The following is an 18,822-nucleotide window of genomic DNA, read 5'->3' as shown; positions in this document are numbered from 1 at the left end:
GTCAATGGATATGTGTTTCATATTAAAGAATACGGGTATGGAAGAAAGATATACAACAATGCTGTTTGTGTTAAGGGATTGAGTTGTAGTGAGTTTGAAGTTGACTATTATAGTAAATTAGAAAAGATCGTCGAATTACAATAACATAACGAGCAGAATAGAGTGTTTTTATTCAAATATTACTGGTATGACACCACTGACAGAGGAATCAAAGTAGATCCTCATTATGGTGTGCTTGAAATCATCTCAAAAGCTAGACTATGCAATGTAAACAATGTCTTTGTTTTTGCAAAACAATGCCACCAAGTTTATTACACATACACCCCTTCATTTAGAAAGGACTGATCAAGAGTTGATTGGTAGTCCATTTTAAAAACAAAATCCAGGGGTGATGTCGAGGTTGTTCAGGATGAGAACGAAGACACAAGTATGCGAGATGAAGTCTTTCAAGTTAGTGAATTGCCATATCGAGTTGCTCCTTCGATTGACTTATAAGAAAATTTAAATTTTCATGTTTTCAATGATAATTTTGTTGATGTTGACGCAGAGGAGTTGAATGTTGTTATGAGCTCTAGCGGACAAGCAAATGTTGGTGAAGATGATGATGATATCCACATTGAAGAGTGCGATAGAGATGATGAAGATTCAATTGACGATGAAGAAGAAGAAAATTCTGACTAACTATTAGAACACGAGAGTGTAAAACATTTTCTTATAATGTAATATTATGGATGATATTTTGTAATACGAAATATTTATTTTATAATTGTTCACTGTTGTTATTGTGTTGTGCTGAAGTTTGTAAATTAAGCATTTGTAGGAGGATTAATAGGCAATACAAATATAATTTGTTACGCATAATGCGTCATCACCAATGTTCATATAGACGGATACCGTCAGTTGGTATTTTACAAAGAGTTACTGCATTTGCCATTATCACTGATGTCTATACAGACAGACAAAATTTGTCGGTATTTTACAAAGAGTTGCAAAATATTTACTGCATTAGCCACAATCACCAATGTCTATACAGACAGATATCGTCTGTTGGTATGTTACAGAGGTGTGACAGTTAGAGTTCTATGTTGGTGCAATTGACACAAACCGATAGACTCACCGACGGACTGTGCAAATTTCAAAGCATGGGCATTAATGGCTCTGTAACCGCGTGTATATACTGACGAATTGTGAAAATTCTAGAGGGTCATTTAAAAATTTTAGTGTGAAATTCAAAATTTACCGATGGACATTTGAAAATTCATCGACGAAATAATTAAAAATAATATTATTTAAATATGTTGTCGGTAAAAATACAGTATAAATCTCAGCGACCGCCCCTTCAGTTCATTTTCCTCTTCTTCATTTCTTCAGCTTTCAATCTCTAATTCTCTCTATTTTCTTATCCTTTAATCTCTATTTATGGTTCTATTTTTATCTTCAACAAATTAAAAGGTATGTATTGTGATTCAATATATGTAATGATTTTATTAACAATATATTTTTTTTTTGTATTGTATGTAGATAAAGTCTAGAAATAAACACACTATTAAGGTAAGCATTTTTCATTCCTAAAGCCTATAGTTTTTTTTTTTTTTAATTTTTTGCCTATTTTATTGTTTTTATTGCCATAATAATTGATTATCTTGTTGAATTTTAATTGTTATTCTTGAATTTACCTTGTAATAGTAATTGAAAATATAGGATTAAATTTAATTATTTTATCTCAATTTTACTAAATTATTGCTTGATATGTGTTTGATTATTTCCATTAATTTTAATTATTATTGATGAATTTCTATAGATGTTGGTTGAATATATAAAATTAAATTTTTTTTTTGCTTTATTTTTTTGTTAAATTTGTATAGATGTTATGTTATATATAAGATTTTTCAATGGAGTCAATTGGTTTGTGGCTATTGTCAATATTTGCAGGTTTGAAAACTTTAGGTAGTCTTCAGTATAAGGGAGGTGTTGCTGATTTTTTTTTTAAATATTGAAATTTAATTATGTAAGTATTCGTATAAATTTATGTAGATGTGTAGAAAGAAATCAACAACACATCATTAGCATACGGTTGCAGCTAGTTCTTCTAGCAGAGAGGATGACTTATCCTTAAGTGTCGATCAAGAAGAGGCACTTCCGCCTACTCGTGATGTTGTCTCTTCCAGCGCAATTTCACAGCACAGAGGCAGTGTGCCTTCAAAATGGGGTCAATTCACCCGCAAGTACCAGACACATTGAAAGGACAACATTTCAATGTAAGTTTGTTTCGATTTTAGTTTTTTGTATACTTATAACATAATTTATGAACAACTAATTAATATTTTATTATTTTTATTTATTTTCAAGTTCACAAACATTAAGGCCGCCCGACTAATAACATCGGCATTTAAATCGTTGATGGAGATTCCATTATTTCAATGGAGTCAGCTTTCCAGACATCTTGATTGGAGACCTTATATCAATGCATGGTTTCGAAGATTTCAGGTAGGTGTTAACTTCTAATTTCCAGTTTATTTTAAATAAATTATTTATACATAATATAAATTTGAGCGGGATAGCGCGCATGACAATGTTGCGAGGAGGGTGTGGGAGGGTCACCCGACAACTAGGTAACATCGAAAACAATATAATTTTTTGTTTTATAATTTTATATTTTAAAATCAAATTTGTCACTATGGAAGTAGGTTGTGTGATTTTTGGTATGACACAAAAAAAAAGCCAAAAAATATGTGAGAGGTAACGGTCTACAGGGCTGGAATGACATGACAGTTTGGAGAGATTTCAAACTACCATACATCCTGGGGGATACATGGCTGCAATATATTGAACACGTGACGTCTAAGCGATTCACACGACGCTCACAGTTTGGTTCCGACAATCGGAACCGGCAAATTCATGGTTCAATGACCAAGCACACCGGCGGCTCCGTTCCGTTAAGTGCACATGCAAAATGGATGGTATGATTAATTTAAATAAAATATATCATTAATTAATTTGTTGTTACTTATAAATATATTTAACTTGCAACATTTTTTTTCTTATAGGCTACGTCTCTTAAACGTGAGCCAAGCCCAATAGAGCTGTTTATAGAGACGCACGTGCGGAGTGCAGATTGCCAAAAGGGGGTGTAACAGTTCGTTATCAACTGCACTCAACACTTCATGGTATGTTCGTTCAACCATTTTATTTCATAAGTTATTATTTTCTTGAATTGAATATGATGATTTATTTTATAATTTTCAAGAGACCTCTAATAGCCGGTTGAGGGAGATATATGAGGACGATCCTTCAACCCATCCGGATTTGTGGATGGAGGTAGGATCATCTGGTGGACTCAATAAAAATCAGGTGTACGAGCTTTCCAACACTATGGTCGAGAACTTGCGGGCGGGCCGGCTGTAGTGTCTCAACTATTGGGAGCTCTCAATCAATATTGAGCACCCATTTTGAGGAGTTCATGGCCTTGAAACAACAATATGAGCGACTTTCAGCGGATTTGAACAACTCCGCCAAATGATCATGGACATTAGATCATAGATGAGTGATACATGTGCGCTCTCTTTTTGGCCATTTGGTCCTGAGAACAACCAACCTCCTCCTCCTCTAGTTCCGTCATTATTCTAGTTTAATTTTTTTTTGGAAACACATTAAATTTGTAATGAATATTTGGATGAATATTATTTAACTTTATTTTTATATTTTTAATGTCTCATACAATTTTATTTGCATAATTGGTTTTTTTACTATTAATTTATATAATTTTATATTATTTATTCTATATAATTTTTTATTTTTTTTTTAAATCACAACCGACGGATTTCCAGACGGACGTAGTCCGTTGATATTTTACAGAAAGTTGAAAAATATTTACTGCATATACCACTATCACCGACGTTTACACCAATGGCCAAAGACCATCAGTATTTTACAGAGAATTGCAAAATATTTATTGTCTATGCCATATTCACCGACAGAACTTTTCCTTCGGTGAGTTACCACTGGAAATATAGACTGAATTATTCCGTCAGTATATTTCTAGTAAATATTTGTTTTGGCGTGTTTTTTTCTATCTATATGACCATCAATGTTTATTTTTTTTTACGGACAGAATTAGCAATAAAAAGATAAATTATTGATGATCTATATGCCAACAGATAATTTATGTCAGTGACTTTTACAGACGGAGTGTGTTTTTTACACCGACGAACTAAATCCTTTGATAAAACTGTTAACGACCGCGTCCTTCGCATTGATCGCGTCGAGAATCACCACCACAAGAGCCATTATGAAGGCATAATCAATATTAGGTATAATGGCGAGAGTGTGTCTTCCATGCACCTGCGTTCACATAATAAGAAAAATACTGGCATGAGATATTAATTATGAAGACAACTTTCTTGATTAAAACAATAATCGGTTTTAATGTAAATGATGTAATGCAATCTGGGGTATTTCTACAACAGCCTCAGCCACAGCCACAGACATAGAATATATTAAAATGATAGATACTTGTAAAGATGAAATTAATTTTATCATTTTAATTTAGTTTAGTATTGTTCAAAATCTTTTATTTTATATAAATGTTATTATATGTTTGTAATTTTTTTATAATTCATGTACAATAAATTAAAAAAATATTATATCTTATTATATTAATTTTAATCCTCTTAATAAATAATCCTAACTTCGCCCTCGTATAACTAGTCATGGATGAGAAGATGATGTTGGTTAAATTTATTAAATATTGCCATATTTCATAAATAAGTTTTGTTAACGTTACTTGTGCAAGCATGGTATTGGAATCTCCAAAAAGTATAGAGCAGGAACTCTCGCTGTAGCCTTCTTTGACCTTGAAATCAGGGACCTCTCCTTTGTTATTACCCAAGAATACGCCAACTCAGTCTTGAATTGGAACAGCTTTGATTTCTTGGCTGTGAAAAGCAAATCAGTCTCCTCCTTGCTTTCTCCTCTAAAAGCCTCGCACCTGTCATGCATGGTCCTTATCTGGAGAAGATTATAAATTAAACACGCGGTAAGAAATTGATATCGGATTGACTCTTATCGTTGTTGTGATGGTTAGATTGAAAAAGAAGATAACAAATGACAGAGAGCAATTAAACATACCTTCTGCCTGAGATGGACAAGGGTGTTACCGGCTGCATCTTTCAGAAAACGACGATCATGTAGGCTTAATAGTTTACTATTGACCTGGAAGATGAGGGTGCCATTAATGTCAGACACCTTAAAATCACTGTTGACGGCGAGGTCAACAGGGTACTGTGCCAGGTACTGTGGCCCTATTACCACCACTGGATGCTCCATAGGCGGGTATGTTCTCATAGCTGGAACGGGGTTGAATAGTGCTTGCCCAGTAGCCATAATCACAGAAACAAAATATTACTCCAAGAAATAAACAGAAAGAAAAATAGCTAAATTTGCTTGACACTAATAAAATAGTTGTGGATTGATTTATTAGCAATGGCCCCTACTCCCCTCCTTCTCCAAGCTTAACAAAATTCGTTATGGACTGAATATAATAATTTCATAAGTTATCCTTGAAATTATAAATTTTATTCAAATTTGAAAATCAGTTAAAAACCACTTTTACGTTTAAAAAAATACTATAAGAATTCTTTTTGTGCTTAAAATATCTTTAATTACTTTTAAGTAAAAGGTAGTTAAATTAAAGACCTTAAGAAAAGAAAATCTTCTTAATTAAAAAAAATATAAAATTAACTTTTCGGTAGGTGAACAATGTTAACTTCGCTGTTTTTTTTTTAAATAATATTGTTTTAATTGATTGAGGTCAACTGATATAAATTAGGTTTAATAACTTTGAAAATGATAATATATAATAAAACTCCAATTTTTCAAAATTACGTAGGTAGCTTTCTTTGGCAGTTAGTTGCTTAAAAAAAACTGATATTATGCATGACTGAGAATATGACACTGATGCAGAGCCGGTTAGAACATATGAGTAATTTGAACAATGACTCAGGGTCATTACTTAATAAAAAAAATAAAAATTTTCATAACTTAATAAAAAAATTTCAAATACAAAATAAAAATTGCTCAAGACTCCACTTTTTATATATACATATAAAAATAAAAAAATATTTCTTAATTTTATTTTAAAAAAATTCCATTTATAATTTTATCTAAACCCATGTTCACCTTAAGCCTGCGCATAGGCGCTGATTTCCTTGTGTTTTTTTTAGTGGATGAGAGGAAATCTAAGACACAATTTAGAACAATTTTTTAATTTACATTATATAAAGTAAGCGTGGACCAAGTTCTTATATAACCTTTGTTCCTTTGTCACTCGGGATGTTTTGTCTAAAATAATTATTTTTTATATTAATATTGTCGCACCCGACATCATAGTAGCCTTAAAATATTTATCTTTGTTATGGAAAAAGAATAGATTTCTGACATCTTATTCTTTTAGAAAAAAGATCTTATTTAAGGAGTTGTCACCTAGTATTATGGTCACTAGGAACCCTAACTGGTCAATAGAGATTCTATGGTACGGGACTGGTTACGTAAAAGGAAAGATATTATCACCCTTTAAACGTTCTGCCTGCGGCAGACTGCATGGATGATTTTGTCTTAAATTGCTAAATATTTATTAGTTTATGCTCTGATGGTTTGTTTATAATATTCCTAAATCTGGCGCTAGGGAATATTCGACTACGGATACTTCCAACTCTGGCATTGGTAAATATTACGTAGCTATAAAATAAATTCAGATCAATATTTTTATTCTATCTCTAATGCTAGTGAATAAACAAATAAAATAAATTTATTTTTACGCATGCACATATTTTTTATTTTTTAGCTAAATAAAATAAAATACATTGAATAAAAACAATATAAGTTTAAACCGCTATTTTTATTCCTGACTCTAGCGTCAGTGAATAAACCAATAAATTTATATTATTTTTATTTATGCATACACATTTTTTATTATTTTTTATTTTTCCTACTTTTTATTTTTCTATTTTTCTATATTTTTATTTTTTGGACTGGGCCCCCCTCAGCCCACATGGACTGGGCTGGATCCAGCCAGCCCGGCCCGGTCACTGGCCCAAGCCAGTGACCCAGCTGGGCAACATAAAGCACGCGTGAATTAAATCACGCGTGCATGTGCAGATGAAGGGAGTGAATTAAAATGAAAAGTGGGGGAAGTGAAGCCTACTTACCTGGTTCTGGAAACACCGAAGGCAGCAGCAATGTTGGTTCTGGTCATGGTGGCTTTCCTCTGCTTAGGTTCTTCCCTTCTGCTTGTCTCCTCCTGCCTTTTATGCTTACTGTTTTCTCTTGGTGTCCTGCGTCTCCTGCCTCTTTTCTTCGTCCTCTGCTCGTGGCTCTTTTTCTTTAGCCTCCTCTGTTTCTTTGAGAAGAAACAGAGGAACGAAAGTCTGCTCGTGGCTCTCTTCTCGTCTCGGTATTATGTCTGTTTGGAGGGGGAAGGGGCTGGCGCAACCGGAGACGAGGTTGGCGATCCTGTGTTGGCTGGCCAATGTGCCTCACTGTTTTCTCTCGGTGTCCTGCGTCTCCTGCCTCTTTTCTTCGTCCTCTGCTCGTGGCTCTTTTTCTTTAGCCTCCTCTGTTTCTTTGAGAAGAAACAGAGGAACGAAAGTCTGCTCGTGGCTCTCTTCTCGTCTCTGTATTATGTCTGTTTGGAGGGGGAAGGGGCTGGCGCAACCGGAGACGAGGTTGGCGCTCCTGTGTTGGCTGGCCAATGTGCCTCACTGTTTTCTCTCGGTGTCCTGCGTCTCCTGCCTCTTTTCTTCGTCCCCTGCTCGTGGCTCTTTTTCTTTAGCCTCCTCTGTTTCTTTGAGAAGAAACAGAGGAACGAAAGTCTGCTCATGGCTCTCTTCTCGTCTCTGTATTATGTCTGTTCGGAGGGGGAAGGGGCTGGCGCAACCGGAGACGAGGTTGGCGCTCCTGTGTTGGCTGGCCAATGTGCCTCACTGTTTTTGTCTCTCCAGTCTTCTCTCTCTCGGCTCCCCTGGTTTTGTTTTCGTCTTCCCCCCAGTTTCCACAGTTTTTCCTTTTCTCCCGTTCGTGGCTTTTTCTTCTCTGGTTGTTTGTGTTCCTCGGTTCTGCTCCTCCTTTTCTCCTGTTTTTCTCAGTTCTCTCTTCCGATGGTTTGGAGTGTGTAGCTGGAGACGAATAATTAGGCTGACCAACGCTTGCAGTTTCCCTGCACTTCACTTGAGTTTTGAGAACAAAGGCAAAGCAGGCCTGCTGTCCTTTTGCTCTCTCCCTATTTCTCTGTTTTTAGGTCCCCTCTCTGTTTTCGTTCATGCTCCCTATTGGCCCCTCGATTCTGCCCTTTTTTCTCCTTCTCCTGCCGGTTCTCCTTCTCTGGTTTTTATAACCAGAGAATGCCATGCAGTCGCATGGATTTTAATGCAATAAAGGCATCCGTTTTCTTCTTTTTTCGGGTGAAGAAGATGAACAGTGTTAATGTTAATGGACATTTGCGTTTTGATCTTGACATTTTGAATTTTTGCTCTCTTATATTGAGATTGTCGCTTGGGATATTTTGTCTGAGATAATAATTGTTTTTTAAATATTTTTAATGTATAAATATATTAAAATAATATTTAAAAAATATATATTTTTGATATCACCATATCAAAATGATATAAAAATATAAAAATAACAATATATATATATATATATATATATATATATATATATATATATATTTGTATTGTATGTAGATAAAGTCTAGAAATAAATACATTATTAAGATAAGCATTTTTCATTCCTAAAGCCTATATTTTTTTTTTTTTAATTTGTTGCCTATTTTATTGTTCTTATTGCTATAATAATTTATTATCTTGTTGAATTTTAATTGTTATTCTTGAATTTACTTGTAAATAGTAATTGAAAATATAGGATTAAATTTAATTATTTTATCTTAATTTTACTCTATTATTGCTTGATATGTGTTTGATTACTTCCATTAATTTTAATTATTAATGATGAATTTCTATGGATGTTAGTTGAATATATAAAATTAAATGTTATTTTTTTTCTTTATTTTATTGTTAAATTTGTATAGATGCTAGGTTATATATAATATTTTTCAAAAGAGTCAATTGGTTTGTGGCTATTGTCAATATTTGCAGGTTTGAAAACTTTGGATAGTCTCCAGTATAGGGGAGGTGCCGCTGAATTTAAAATAATCAAATTTAATTATGTAATTATTCGTATAAATTTGTGTAAATACATAGAATGAAATCAACAATACGTCGTCATCAAATGGTTGTAGCTAGTTCTTTTAGCAACGATGATGACTTATCCTTAAGTGGCGATCAAGAAGATGCACCTGCACCCACTCGCAATGCTACCTCTTCCAGCGTGGTTTTACAACGCAGAGGCGGTGTGCCTTCACAGCGGGGTCAATTCACCCACAAGTACTAGGCACATGGGAAGGACAACCTTTCAATGTAAGTTTGTTTTGGTTTTAGGTTTTTTTTAATACTTATAACATAATTTATGAACAAGTAATTAATATTTTATTATTTTTATTTATTTTTAGGTTCACAAACATTGAGACCGCCCGAGTAATAACATCGGTGTTTAAATTGTTGATGGAGATTCTATTATTTCAATGGAGTCAGCTTTCCAAACATCCTGATTGGAGACCTTATATCGATGCATGGTTTCGAAGATTACAAGTAGGTGTCAACTTCTAATTTCCAGCTTATCTTTAATAAATTATTTTTATAATTTTATATCTCATACTATTTTTATTTTAAATAAATTAATTATACACAACACAAGTTTGAGTGGGATAGCGCGCATGACAATGTTGCGAAGAAGGTGTTGGAGAATCACGTGGCATATAGGTAACATAAAAAATAATATAATTTTTTGTTTTAAAATTTAATTTATCATTATGGAAGTAGGTTGCATAATTTTTGGTATGACACACAAAAAAAGCCAAAAAATATACGAGAGATAACAATCTATAAGGCTGAAATGACATGATGGTTTGGAGGGATTTCAAACCACCATACATCCCAAGGGATATATGGCCACAATATATTGAGCACGTGACGTTTGAGCGGTTCACACGACGCTTACAGTCTAATGCCGACAACCAGAACCGGAAATTCATGGTTTGGTGACCACGCACACCGGCAGCTCCGTTTCGTATAGTGCAGATATGAAGCGAATGGTAAGATTAATTTAAATGAAATATATCGTTAATTAATTTATTGTTACTTATAAATATATTTAACTTGCAACATTTGTAATGAAACTGTTTGTAGAGACGCACGTGTGAAAGGAAGACCGCCAAAAGGGGGTGCAACAGTTTGAGGACAACTGCGCTCAACACTTTATGGTATGTTCGTTCAACCATTTTATTTTTTAAGTTATTATTTTCTTGAATTGAATAAGATGATTTCTTTTTTAATTTTCAGGAGACCTATAATAGCCGGTTGAGGGAGAGATAGAAGGATGATCCTTCGACCCATCCGAATTTCAATCCAGATTTGTGGATGGAGGTAGGATCGTTTGGTGGACCCGATAAAAATCGGGTGTACGAGCTCTCCAACACTACGGCCGAGAACTTGCGGGCGCCCATAGTGTCTCAACCGTTGGGAGTTCCCAATTAGTATCAAGCACCCAGTCTGAGGAGTTCATGGCCTTGAAACAACAATACGAGCGACTCTCGATGGACTATGAACAACTCCACCAAATGGTCATGGACATTAGATCACAGATGGGTATCCATGATATATGTGCGCCCCTTTTTTGGCCATTTGATCCTGGAAACAAACATCCTCCTCCTCCTCCTCCAGCTACGTCATTGTTCTAGTTTAATGTTTTTTTGGAAACACTTTAAATTTATAATGAATATTTGGATTAATATTATTTAACTTTATTTTTATATTTTTGACGTTTCATACAATTTTATTTGCATAAATGCTATTTTACGGAGAGTTAATTGCTATATAATTTATACAATTTTATTTGTATAATTGGTATTTTACAGAGAATTAAAAAATATTTACTATATATGTCACTATAATCGGTATCTACACTAACGGCCAAAGACCATCGGTATTTTATAAAGTTGCAAAATATTTACTGCCTATGCCGTATTTACAAAACTTTTACGTCTGTGAGTTACCGTTGGAAATAGAGACTAGATTATTCCCTCTGTGGAAATTTTTTTTTACGCGTTTTTTCTGTCTATATGACTGTCAGTGTTTATTTTTTTTAACAGACAGAATTAGCAACAAAAAGAGAAATTACCAACTATCTAAATGCCGACAAACAGTTTCTGTTGATGAAATACCTATGGAGTGTGTTTTTTACGCCGACGAACCAATTCCTTCGATAACACCGTCAACAACCTTAAGGCCAGTAAGGGCCGAGTCCCCATGATCATCCGCATTGTTCCCGTTGAGAATCACCACCACAAGAGCCACTATGAAGGCATAATCAACATTAGGCATAATCGCGAGAGTGTGTCTTCCATGCACCTGCGTTCACATAATAAGAAAGATACTGGCATGAGATATTATGAAGACAACTTTCTTGATTAAAACAATAATTGGTTTTAATGTAAATGATGTAATGAAATCTGGGGTATTTCTACGACAGCCTCAGCCACAGACATATAGTTCTATATGAGAAGATGATGTTGGTTAAATTTATTCAATATTGATATATTTCAGAAATAAGTTTTGTTAATGTTACCTGTGCAAGCATGGTATTGGAATCTCCAAGAAGTATAGAGCAGGAACTCTCGCTGTTGCCTTCTTTGACCTTGAAATCAGGGACCTCTCCTTTGTTATTACCCAAGAATACATCTAACTCAGTCTTGAATTGGAACAGCTTTGATTTCTTGGCTGTGAAAATCAAATCACTCTGCTCCTCGCTTTCTCCTCTAAAAGCCTCCCACCTCCCATGCATGGTCCTTATCTGGAGAAAATGATAAATTAAACACGCGGTAAGAAATTGATATCGGATTGACTCTTATCGTTGTTGTGATGGTTAGATTGAAAAAGAAGAGAACAAAAGACAGAGAGCAATTAAGCATACCATATGCCTGAGATTGACAAGGGTGTTTCCGGCTGCATCTTTCAGAAAACGACGACGTAGGCTTAATAGTTTACTCTTGACCTGGAACATGAGGGTGCCATTAATGTCAGACACCTTAAAATCACTGTTGACGGCGAGGTCAACAGGGTACTGTGCCAGGTACTGTGGCCCTATTACCACCACTGGATGCTCCACCGGCGGGTATGTTCTCATAGCTGGAATGGGGTTGCCTGGTGCTTGCCCAGTAGCCATAATCACAGAAACAAAATATTACTCGAAGAAATAAACCGAAAGAAAAATAGCTAAATTTCTATATTATGCAGGTCTTGATGGCATGTCGTGTCTTTAAATAAAAAAAAACAGGCAACTGGACATCATTTCAAGAAACAAGTCAACAATGGCAACACAATTTTATTCTTAAATAATGCAACTTGGAGCATCTTTTGCATTTCATACTGTGAGCTATGAATATAAAATATAACCATATATATCCACTTGCCGCCGCCCCCCCCCCCCAACAATTATTGGTACGAGTTTATGCTTTTAACTACCTTTATCAACTTTTATAAGTTAAATTCACTTGTCACTGGGAGAGTCACAAGATTACTTTCGCTGGATTTGCTAAATAATTGCTAAACAAGTCAACAATGGCAACACAATTTCCAGTTGCAGTGGACAGCTTCCCGTTGCAATATGGTGTTAATTAATTATTAAGCTATCCCTTTTCCATGTTGACCTGACCAAGGACATGGTTTTTTCTATTTAGCAGCCAATGTCTCTAGTTTCAAACAAGGCAGCCGACCTATTTACTTTCAAAATAATTAACATTAAAAATGTGCCTCAAACACAAAAAACTAATCATTGCTATAGTAATATTATGATTTTGCTCTTTAAAGAAAAATGAGGTGAGTTAATGGGATAATACAGTCATTTCCATCTGTTGTCAAGTCATTAAAGAATTGATAGGGGTACAAGTGTCTTTGTGCATTTTAAAAATAATAAAATAACTAATTTACCCTCCAAGTAAAAAAAAATTAGAACCGTTGACCGAAAGTATTTTTATTTGTTATCTTTAGAACACATTAAAAAGATAGTTTTGCCTTTTAAATCATAAACAAATAAGGCATGTGTGCAGATACAATTTCATCCTTTTACATAATTTTTTTTAATTCCAGATTATTAGAGGGCATTTTTTTTTATGTTGAATTAATGATTTTTTAATTAAAAAAGATGCTATCACATGCTCACACTGTGCCAATATATGAGAGGCGTATGCACTTTTTGTGCGGCATGCGACGCCTCTCACTAGACATACCTACCCTTTCATAAACAAAGCTGCATACGTTTCCTCTCGAAGTGGCACCTAACAGCAAAGATGAACAATTTTTCACTCATGGACGTCACTAAAAAGTAAAGGTCAGTTTGTTTTTTGTATTTCAATTTTAGTCCATATCACTACCAGAAAATCGATAAATACAAACGAAAATACTAAGAGAATATTTCTGTCGATAAATTTTCAAGGGATTTTACCGATGGAAATATTCCCTCGGTATATACCGAGGGAATTACAGTGGGCAAAAAAATAAAACAAAGCAAAAAAAAAATGATGACGTGTTATTTTTACCAAAAGAATTACCGACGGAATAAATTATGTTGGTAAAATCCGTCGGTAAATTCGTTGGTAAACTCTGAACACTATTCTTTTTTGTCAATTACAAAGGGAATCACTGGTGGAATTTTCCGTCGGTATTTTACAGAGAGCTCCAGAACTGTTCACTTTCCAAATGCACTGTTAATTATTGTTCTTTATGGATAAAAATACTGACAGATTGAAAAGTCATCGGTGTTATTTGGCGGTTTTCTGAAAAAATTCAATTAATTCAAAATTTTTATTTAAATATTACAGACGGAATCACCGACAAATAAAAAAATCGTTGGTGATTGTTGACGGTTTCTGAAAAGTTTTTTCAAAATTTAAATTAAATATTACCGATGGAATTATCAACGGAATAATTAAAAAATATTCATATTTAATTATTCTTCTGTAAATTTGTTGTTAACACGCCAAAATAAAAAGCCTGAATCCTCTTATTTCACAAGAGACAAACTCATTTCTTCTTTTTCGTATTCTTCTTTTTCACTATATGTAAAAAACATCAATATTTATTTCTTTCTCATTGATTAGTACTAAAAAGTGCATGTTTATCAAGGTTTTATATCATCATTTTGCACTTGAAGTATCAATAACTTCTTAACTAAAGCATGTTTTATAATAACAAGTTTGATACTATAAGATACCTTAATTTATGGTAAATGCTCATCTTAAATGCAGGCCTATCACATAAATAAAAGGATTGATTGATGAGTTTAAGTATTGAAAGTGAAAGGACAAAGAGATGGCCAAACTTAGAAAAGAGATGCCCGTGCAGTCCAAACCGGAACATTTCTCGGTAATTGGATCATATCTGGAGCTCTAGATCTCGGATTTAGGTCCATTTTATATGGATGGAAAGATAAGACAAAGGCCTACAACTTTTTGAGGGGCCCAAGATTTAAAAAGGCCATTTTGAAGTCCAAACTGAAGGAACAACGAAGAAGTCCGAAGCTGTCCTGCAGCCCAGACACTATTTAGTGTTCAGCCCATATCTTGAGTTCTAGAAGTCCAAATGACCTCATCTTTTTTTTTGTTGGAAAGCTGAGACAATTTCCTAGAACATTCCTGAGGATTTTGGGCAAATTATGATGTTAGCAATGATGTCTTGTTCAGACAAAAATATAAGGATTGTTACCAAGTCAAGATGTGGCCACCCACTCATCAATTAATTAACAAATCAATAGTTCTAAATTTTGGCCTATAAAAGGAGGCGCTTACCATGTATTGAGGCATCTTGGTTTCCAGATCAAGATCATGCTCTTGCTTTCTCTCTTTGTATTGCTTACATTTTGCTTTCATTAATATCAAGTTTATGCACTTCATTTCCTTTCCTTTACTTAGTTAACTTCTTTCTCATTTATGTTCTTATCTTGTTCATTTATGTTTCTTTCTTTCTTTCATTATGTTTAGCTAAGTTAGTTATGTCAAGGTGAAAAGGGTACGCTAATGGTGTAAGAATAAGTATAGTATAAACTTAACATGGACCTTAACGTTGGATACTAACATGTTTTATATTTGTTATCTTGTTCACTTTTAATACTTTGCTTGTTAAATGGTTAATCTAGATTTATGTTGTATAACACTTGGTACAAAAAATACTTGGTACTTTCATAGCCCATACTGTATGGTATAACCGACACTTGAGCTATGAAAGGGACTTGATTTGTTGTTAACAAAAGTTATAATCATGAATGCCTGCCAACATTTACAAGTATTAGCTTTATTCGAATAAGATAACTAATGTAATCATGTTAACAATTTATAATCTGATTGGAACCTCCTTTATGTGTGGTTTCCAATTGAGTAATAAGAGTTTATACTATACTTGTTTGAAGTACCATTAGTGGATCCTCTAACCTTGACATTTATTTTTATCATTGTTTAATCCTTACATTAATCTTTCATCTCAAAGTTCTCATTAATTTCTTCATCTTCTTCTTCTTTTACTACTACTACTACTACTACTATTATTATTATTGTTATTATTATTATTATTTACATTCTGTTTATATTATATAATATATCTCTTTGATCTTTTCATAAACTCAATATATAGGCTGGAAACCTGTGACCCGATCTTTTAGATCATTCTCAGGTGTAACAACGCCACGTACTGAGTATTATTATTATTACTATTATTGTTATTGTTGTTGTTGTTGTTGTTGTTGTTGTTGTTGTCTTGTTATGTATAATTTATACAATTAACCTCTCTGTGGTTCGACCCCGGTCTTGCCGGGTTATTTATTACTTCGACACTCCGCACTTGGGAGAAGACATCAAGCTTTTGGTCAATGCGACCCATAGAGGGCGTTTAAGCCGTTCTTGGACGTAAAACCAAGGGAAGATATGAGCCACAATCACAACTACCTGTACATACATGCTTTTTCAAAATAAATAATTAATAAAAAGAGAGAGAGTGTGAGGCTACAGCTGGCCTACATATAGGTGGTATGATTGCATTTCTACTTTTTCATCTATAAATTCTTCTCTTCCTTCCCTTCATTTCTACTCATCCTGTACATTCATCAAATATAGAAGTGTGTAGAAATGGCAGGTTCCTCAAGTCATCATATAAGAAATATTTGTGTTTTCGGTGGATCCAGCCCTGGGAAAGAAAAAGAGTTTTTAGAATCAGCAAATCATCTTGGTCAAGTACTAGCTGAGAGAAAGATTCATTTAGTGTATGAGGGAGGCAGCCTTAGGTTAATGGGAGGTGTGTCAATGACTGCATTTTTAGGAGGCAGTCAAGTTTTGGGGGTTGTCCCCAAAGCTTTAGCAAATGGAGACATCATTGGAAAAACAATTGGAGAGGAATTACAGGTCCCAACAATGTCTGATCGACTGAATTCCATGTTTAGCCATGCTGATGCCTTCATTGCCTTACCAGGTGGTCTGGGCACATTGGAAGAGATCTTTCATATTTCATCTTGGGCCCAACTGCACATTCACCATAAACCTATAGGTTTGTTAAATGTTAATGATTTTTATGATAAGTTGCTGTCTTTCCTTGATCAAGCTGTGGAACAGGAATTTCTAACATCTTCAGCACGACAAATCATAATCTCTGCTGCTACTGCTGAACAATTGATTGACCAACTACAATCTTTCATCCCTGTCATTGATCCTTGCATGAGTCGCCTAGATTGGTCAGCTAAGGAAAGCCGTAAAAAGCTTAGATTAGATTTGAGCCTTCATCTGTGAAACCTTGTGTCTTTTGGTTTTATTAATAACATATTATTTTGTTCTGTTACTTCTTATATTTGTTTAAGTGTGTTTTAGGTTTATCATTGTTCGTTGTTTCCGGTGATGTCTTCTATACTCTATCTTTCTACCTTAGGACATTGAGGACAATGTCTCGTTTTGGTTGGGGGGAAAGGGTAGTAGTTTAAAAAAAAAAAAAACTAACCAACTAACTGTTGTTGTTTTTAAAAAACCATTTGGCAAAACTGTTATTACTAGGATGGCAGAGTAAAGAGGAATTATTCTTGAGAGGCATCTTAGTAAAAATTTTCTAATGGTTATTTGCAATATTCATAACAAGGCCTATTAGAATACTTCTTGAAATATTCAGGTTTACAAACTCTCGCATTGTTATCACTTAATTCTGCTCCTATACTCATTTAACAAGTATTATTAAACCTTCATTTTCACACACACACTTTAACATATGATTTTGGGTTGCACATTGGATTATTACATTATTTATGTTCTTTTGTTGAAGGTAACAACTAAGGGTAAGGGATAGTATATAATTTGCAAAAAAATAAAAAAAATAATGATAATATTGATGATAATAAAAACGTAGATAAGTTTGGTTTCGTAGCCTCCCTAACCTAAGCAATTAAGCCCGAAGGGGTGTTTTAACACCTAATACCCTAAAGTCAACTGACTTGGGAGCTATTGGCCCAAAGCTTGTTACATGGGTTAAGGAGAAAAGCTTAAGGGAATCAAACATTGCACTATCTACGTATCAGTATCTACAACCCGAGTTGTTAAGCTCGTAAGGGTGTCTCAACACCTAATGCCCTAAGACCAACTGGTCTGGGAGTCATTAGCCTAAAACTCGTTATATGGGTTAAAGATACATTGTGTTTTAAGTTGTATGTGTATATAAATAAAAAAAAAAGAGAAAAAAAAAGTAATAATAATAATAATCCCAACCCAAGGAAGTTCACCTTAAACATTTGAACATAATATTGTTTTCTTCCAACAAAAGCCCCATCATCTATGTTTTCATATATTGAGCACATAAAAGAAGGTTTATTAATATCTTGTTTAAGAAGTATGAAGCAGTAATATAAATTTAATGAGAGTTTGTTTATCTAGATAGATTAATAGAAGTTGAATGATGAATGCCTTGCTTTGTAATACTTGCAAATTGTTTCTCTATTTTAACGCTTTAGATTACTAGGGACTAGTAATAAGCTGGTTGGGGGGTGTAATTAGTACTTAAAAGTGCATGTTTATCAAGGTTTTATATCATCATTTTGCACTTGAAGTATCAATAACTCCTTAACTAAAGCATGTTTTATAATAACAAGTTTGATACTATAAGATACCTTAATTTATGGTAAATGCTCATCTTAAATGCAGGCCTATCACATAAATAAAAGGATTTATTGATGAGTTTAAGTATTGAAAGTGAAAGGACAAAGAGATGGCCAAACTTAGAAAAGAGATGCCCGTGCAGTCCAAACCGGAACATTGCTCGGTAATTGGATCATATCTGGAGCTCTAGATCTCGGATTTGGGTCCATTTTATATGGATGGAAAGATAAGACAAAGGCCTACAACTTTCATGTGGATCCCAAATTTAAAAAAGCCATTTTGAAGTCCAAACTGAAGGAACAACGAAGAAGTCCGAAGCTGTCTTGCAGCCCAGACACTATTTAGTGTTCAGCCCATATCTTGAGTTCTAGAAGTCCAAATGACCTCATCTTTTTTTTGTTGGAAAGCTGAGACAATTTCCTAGAACATTCCTGAGGATTCTGGGCAAATTATGATGTTAGCAATGACGTCTTGTTCAGACAAAAAGATAAGGATTGTCACCAAGTCAAAATGTGGCCACCCACTCATCAATTAATTAA

General features: G+C 34.1%; 1 protein-coding gene and 1 pseudogene across 1 annotated transcript; both read right to left on the bottom strand.

Annotated features, from left to right (window-relative positions):
* Window positions 1-3,926: 3,926 nt before the first annotated feature.
* On the bottom strand, window positions 3,927-8,658 carry LOC118035599 (protein LURP-one-related 15-like; annotated as a pseudogene).
* Window positions 8,659-11,072: 2,414 nt separating this feature from the next.
* On the bottom strand, window positions 11,073-12,404 carry LOC118035600 (protein LURP-one-related 15-like). Its single transcript, XM_035041200.2, has 3 exons — window positions 12,082-12,404; window positions 11,737-11,961; window positions 11,073-11,519 (listed from the first exon to the last, which is right to left on the bottom strand). The coding sequence occupies exons 1-3, from the start codon at window positions 12,331-12,333 to the stop codon at window positions 11,349-11,351; spliced, it is 648 nt and encodes a 215-aa protein (XP_034897091.1). The 5' UTR covers window positions 12,334-12,404; the 3' UTR covers window positions 11,073-11,348.
* Window positions 12,405-18,822: the final 6,418 nt, after the last annotated feature.

The sequence above is a fragment of the Populus alba genome, chromosome 16 (genome assembly GCF_005239225.2).
Source record: "Populus alba chromosome 16, ASM523922v2, whole genome shotgun sequence".
NCBI classification, from domain to species: domain Eukaryota; kingdom Viridiplantae; phylum Streptophyta; class Magnoliopsida; order Malpighiales; family Salicaceae; genus Populus; species Populus alba.
The sequence above is the reverse complement of the archived record's forward strand: the minus strand, read 5'-3'. Positions and strand labels throughout refer to the sequence as shown.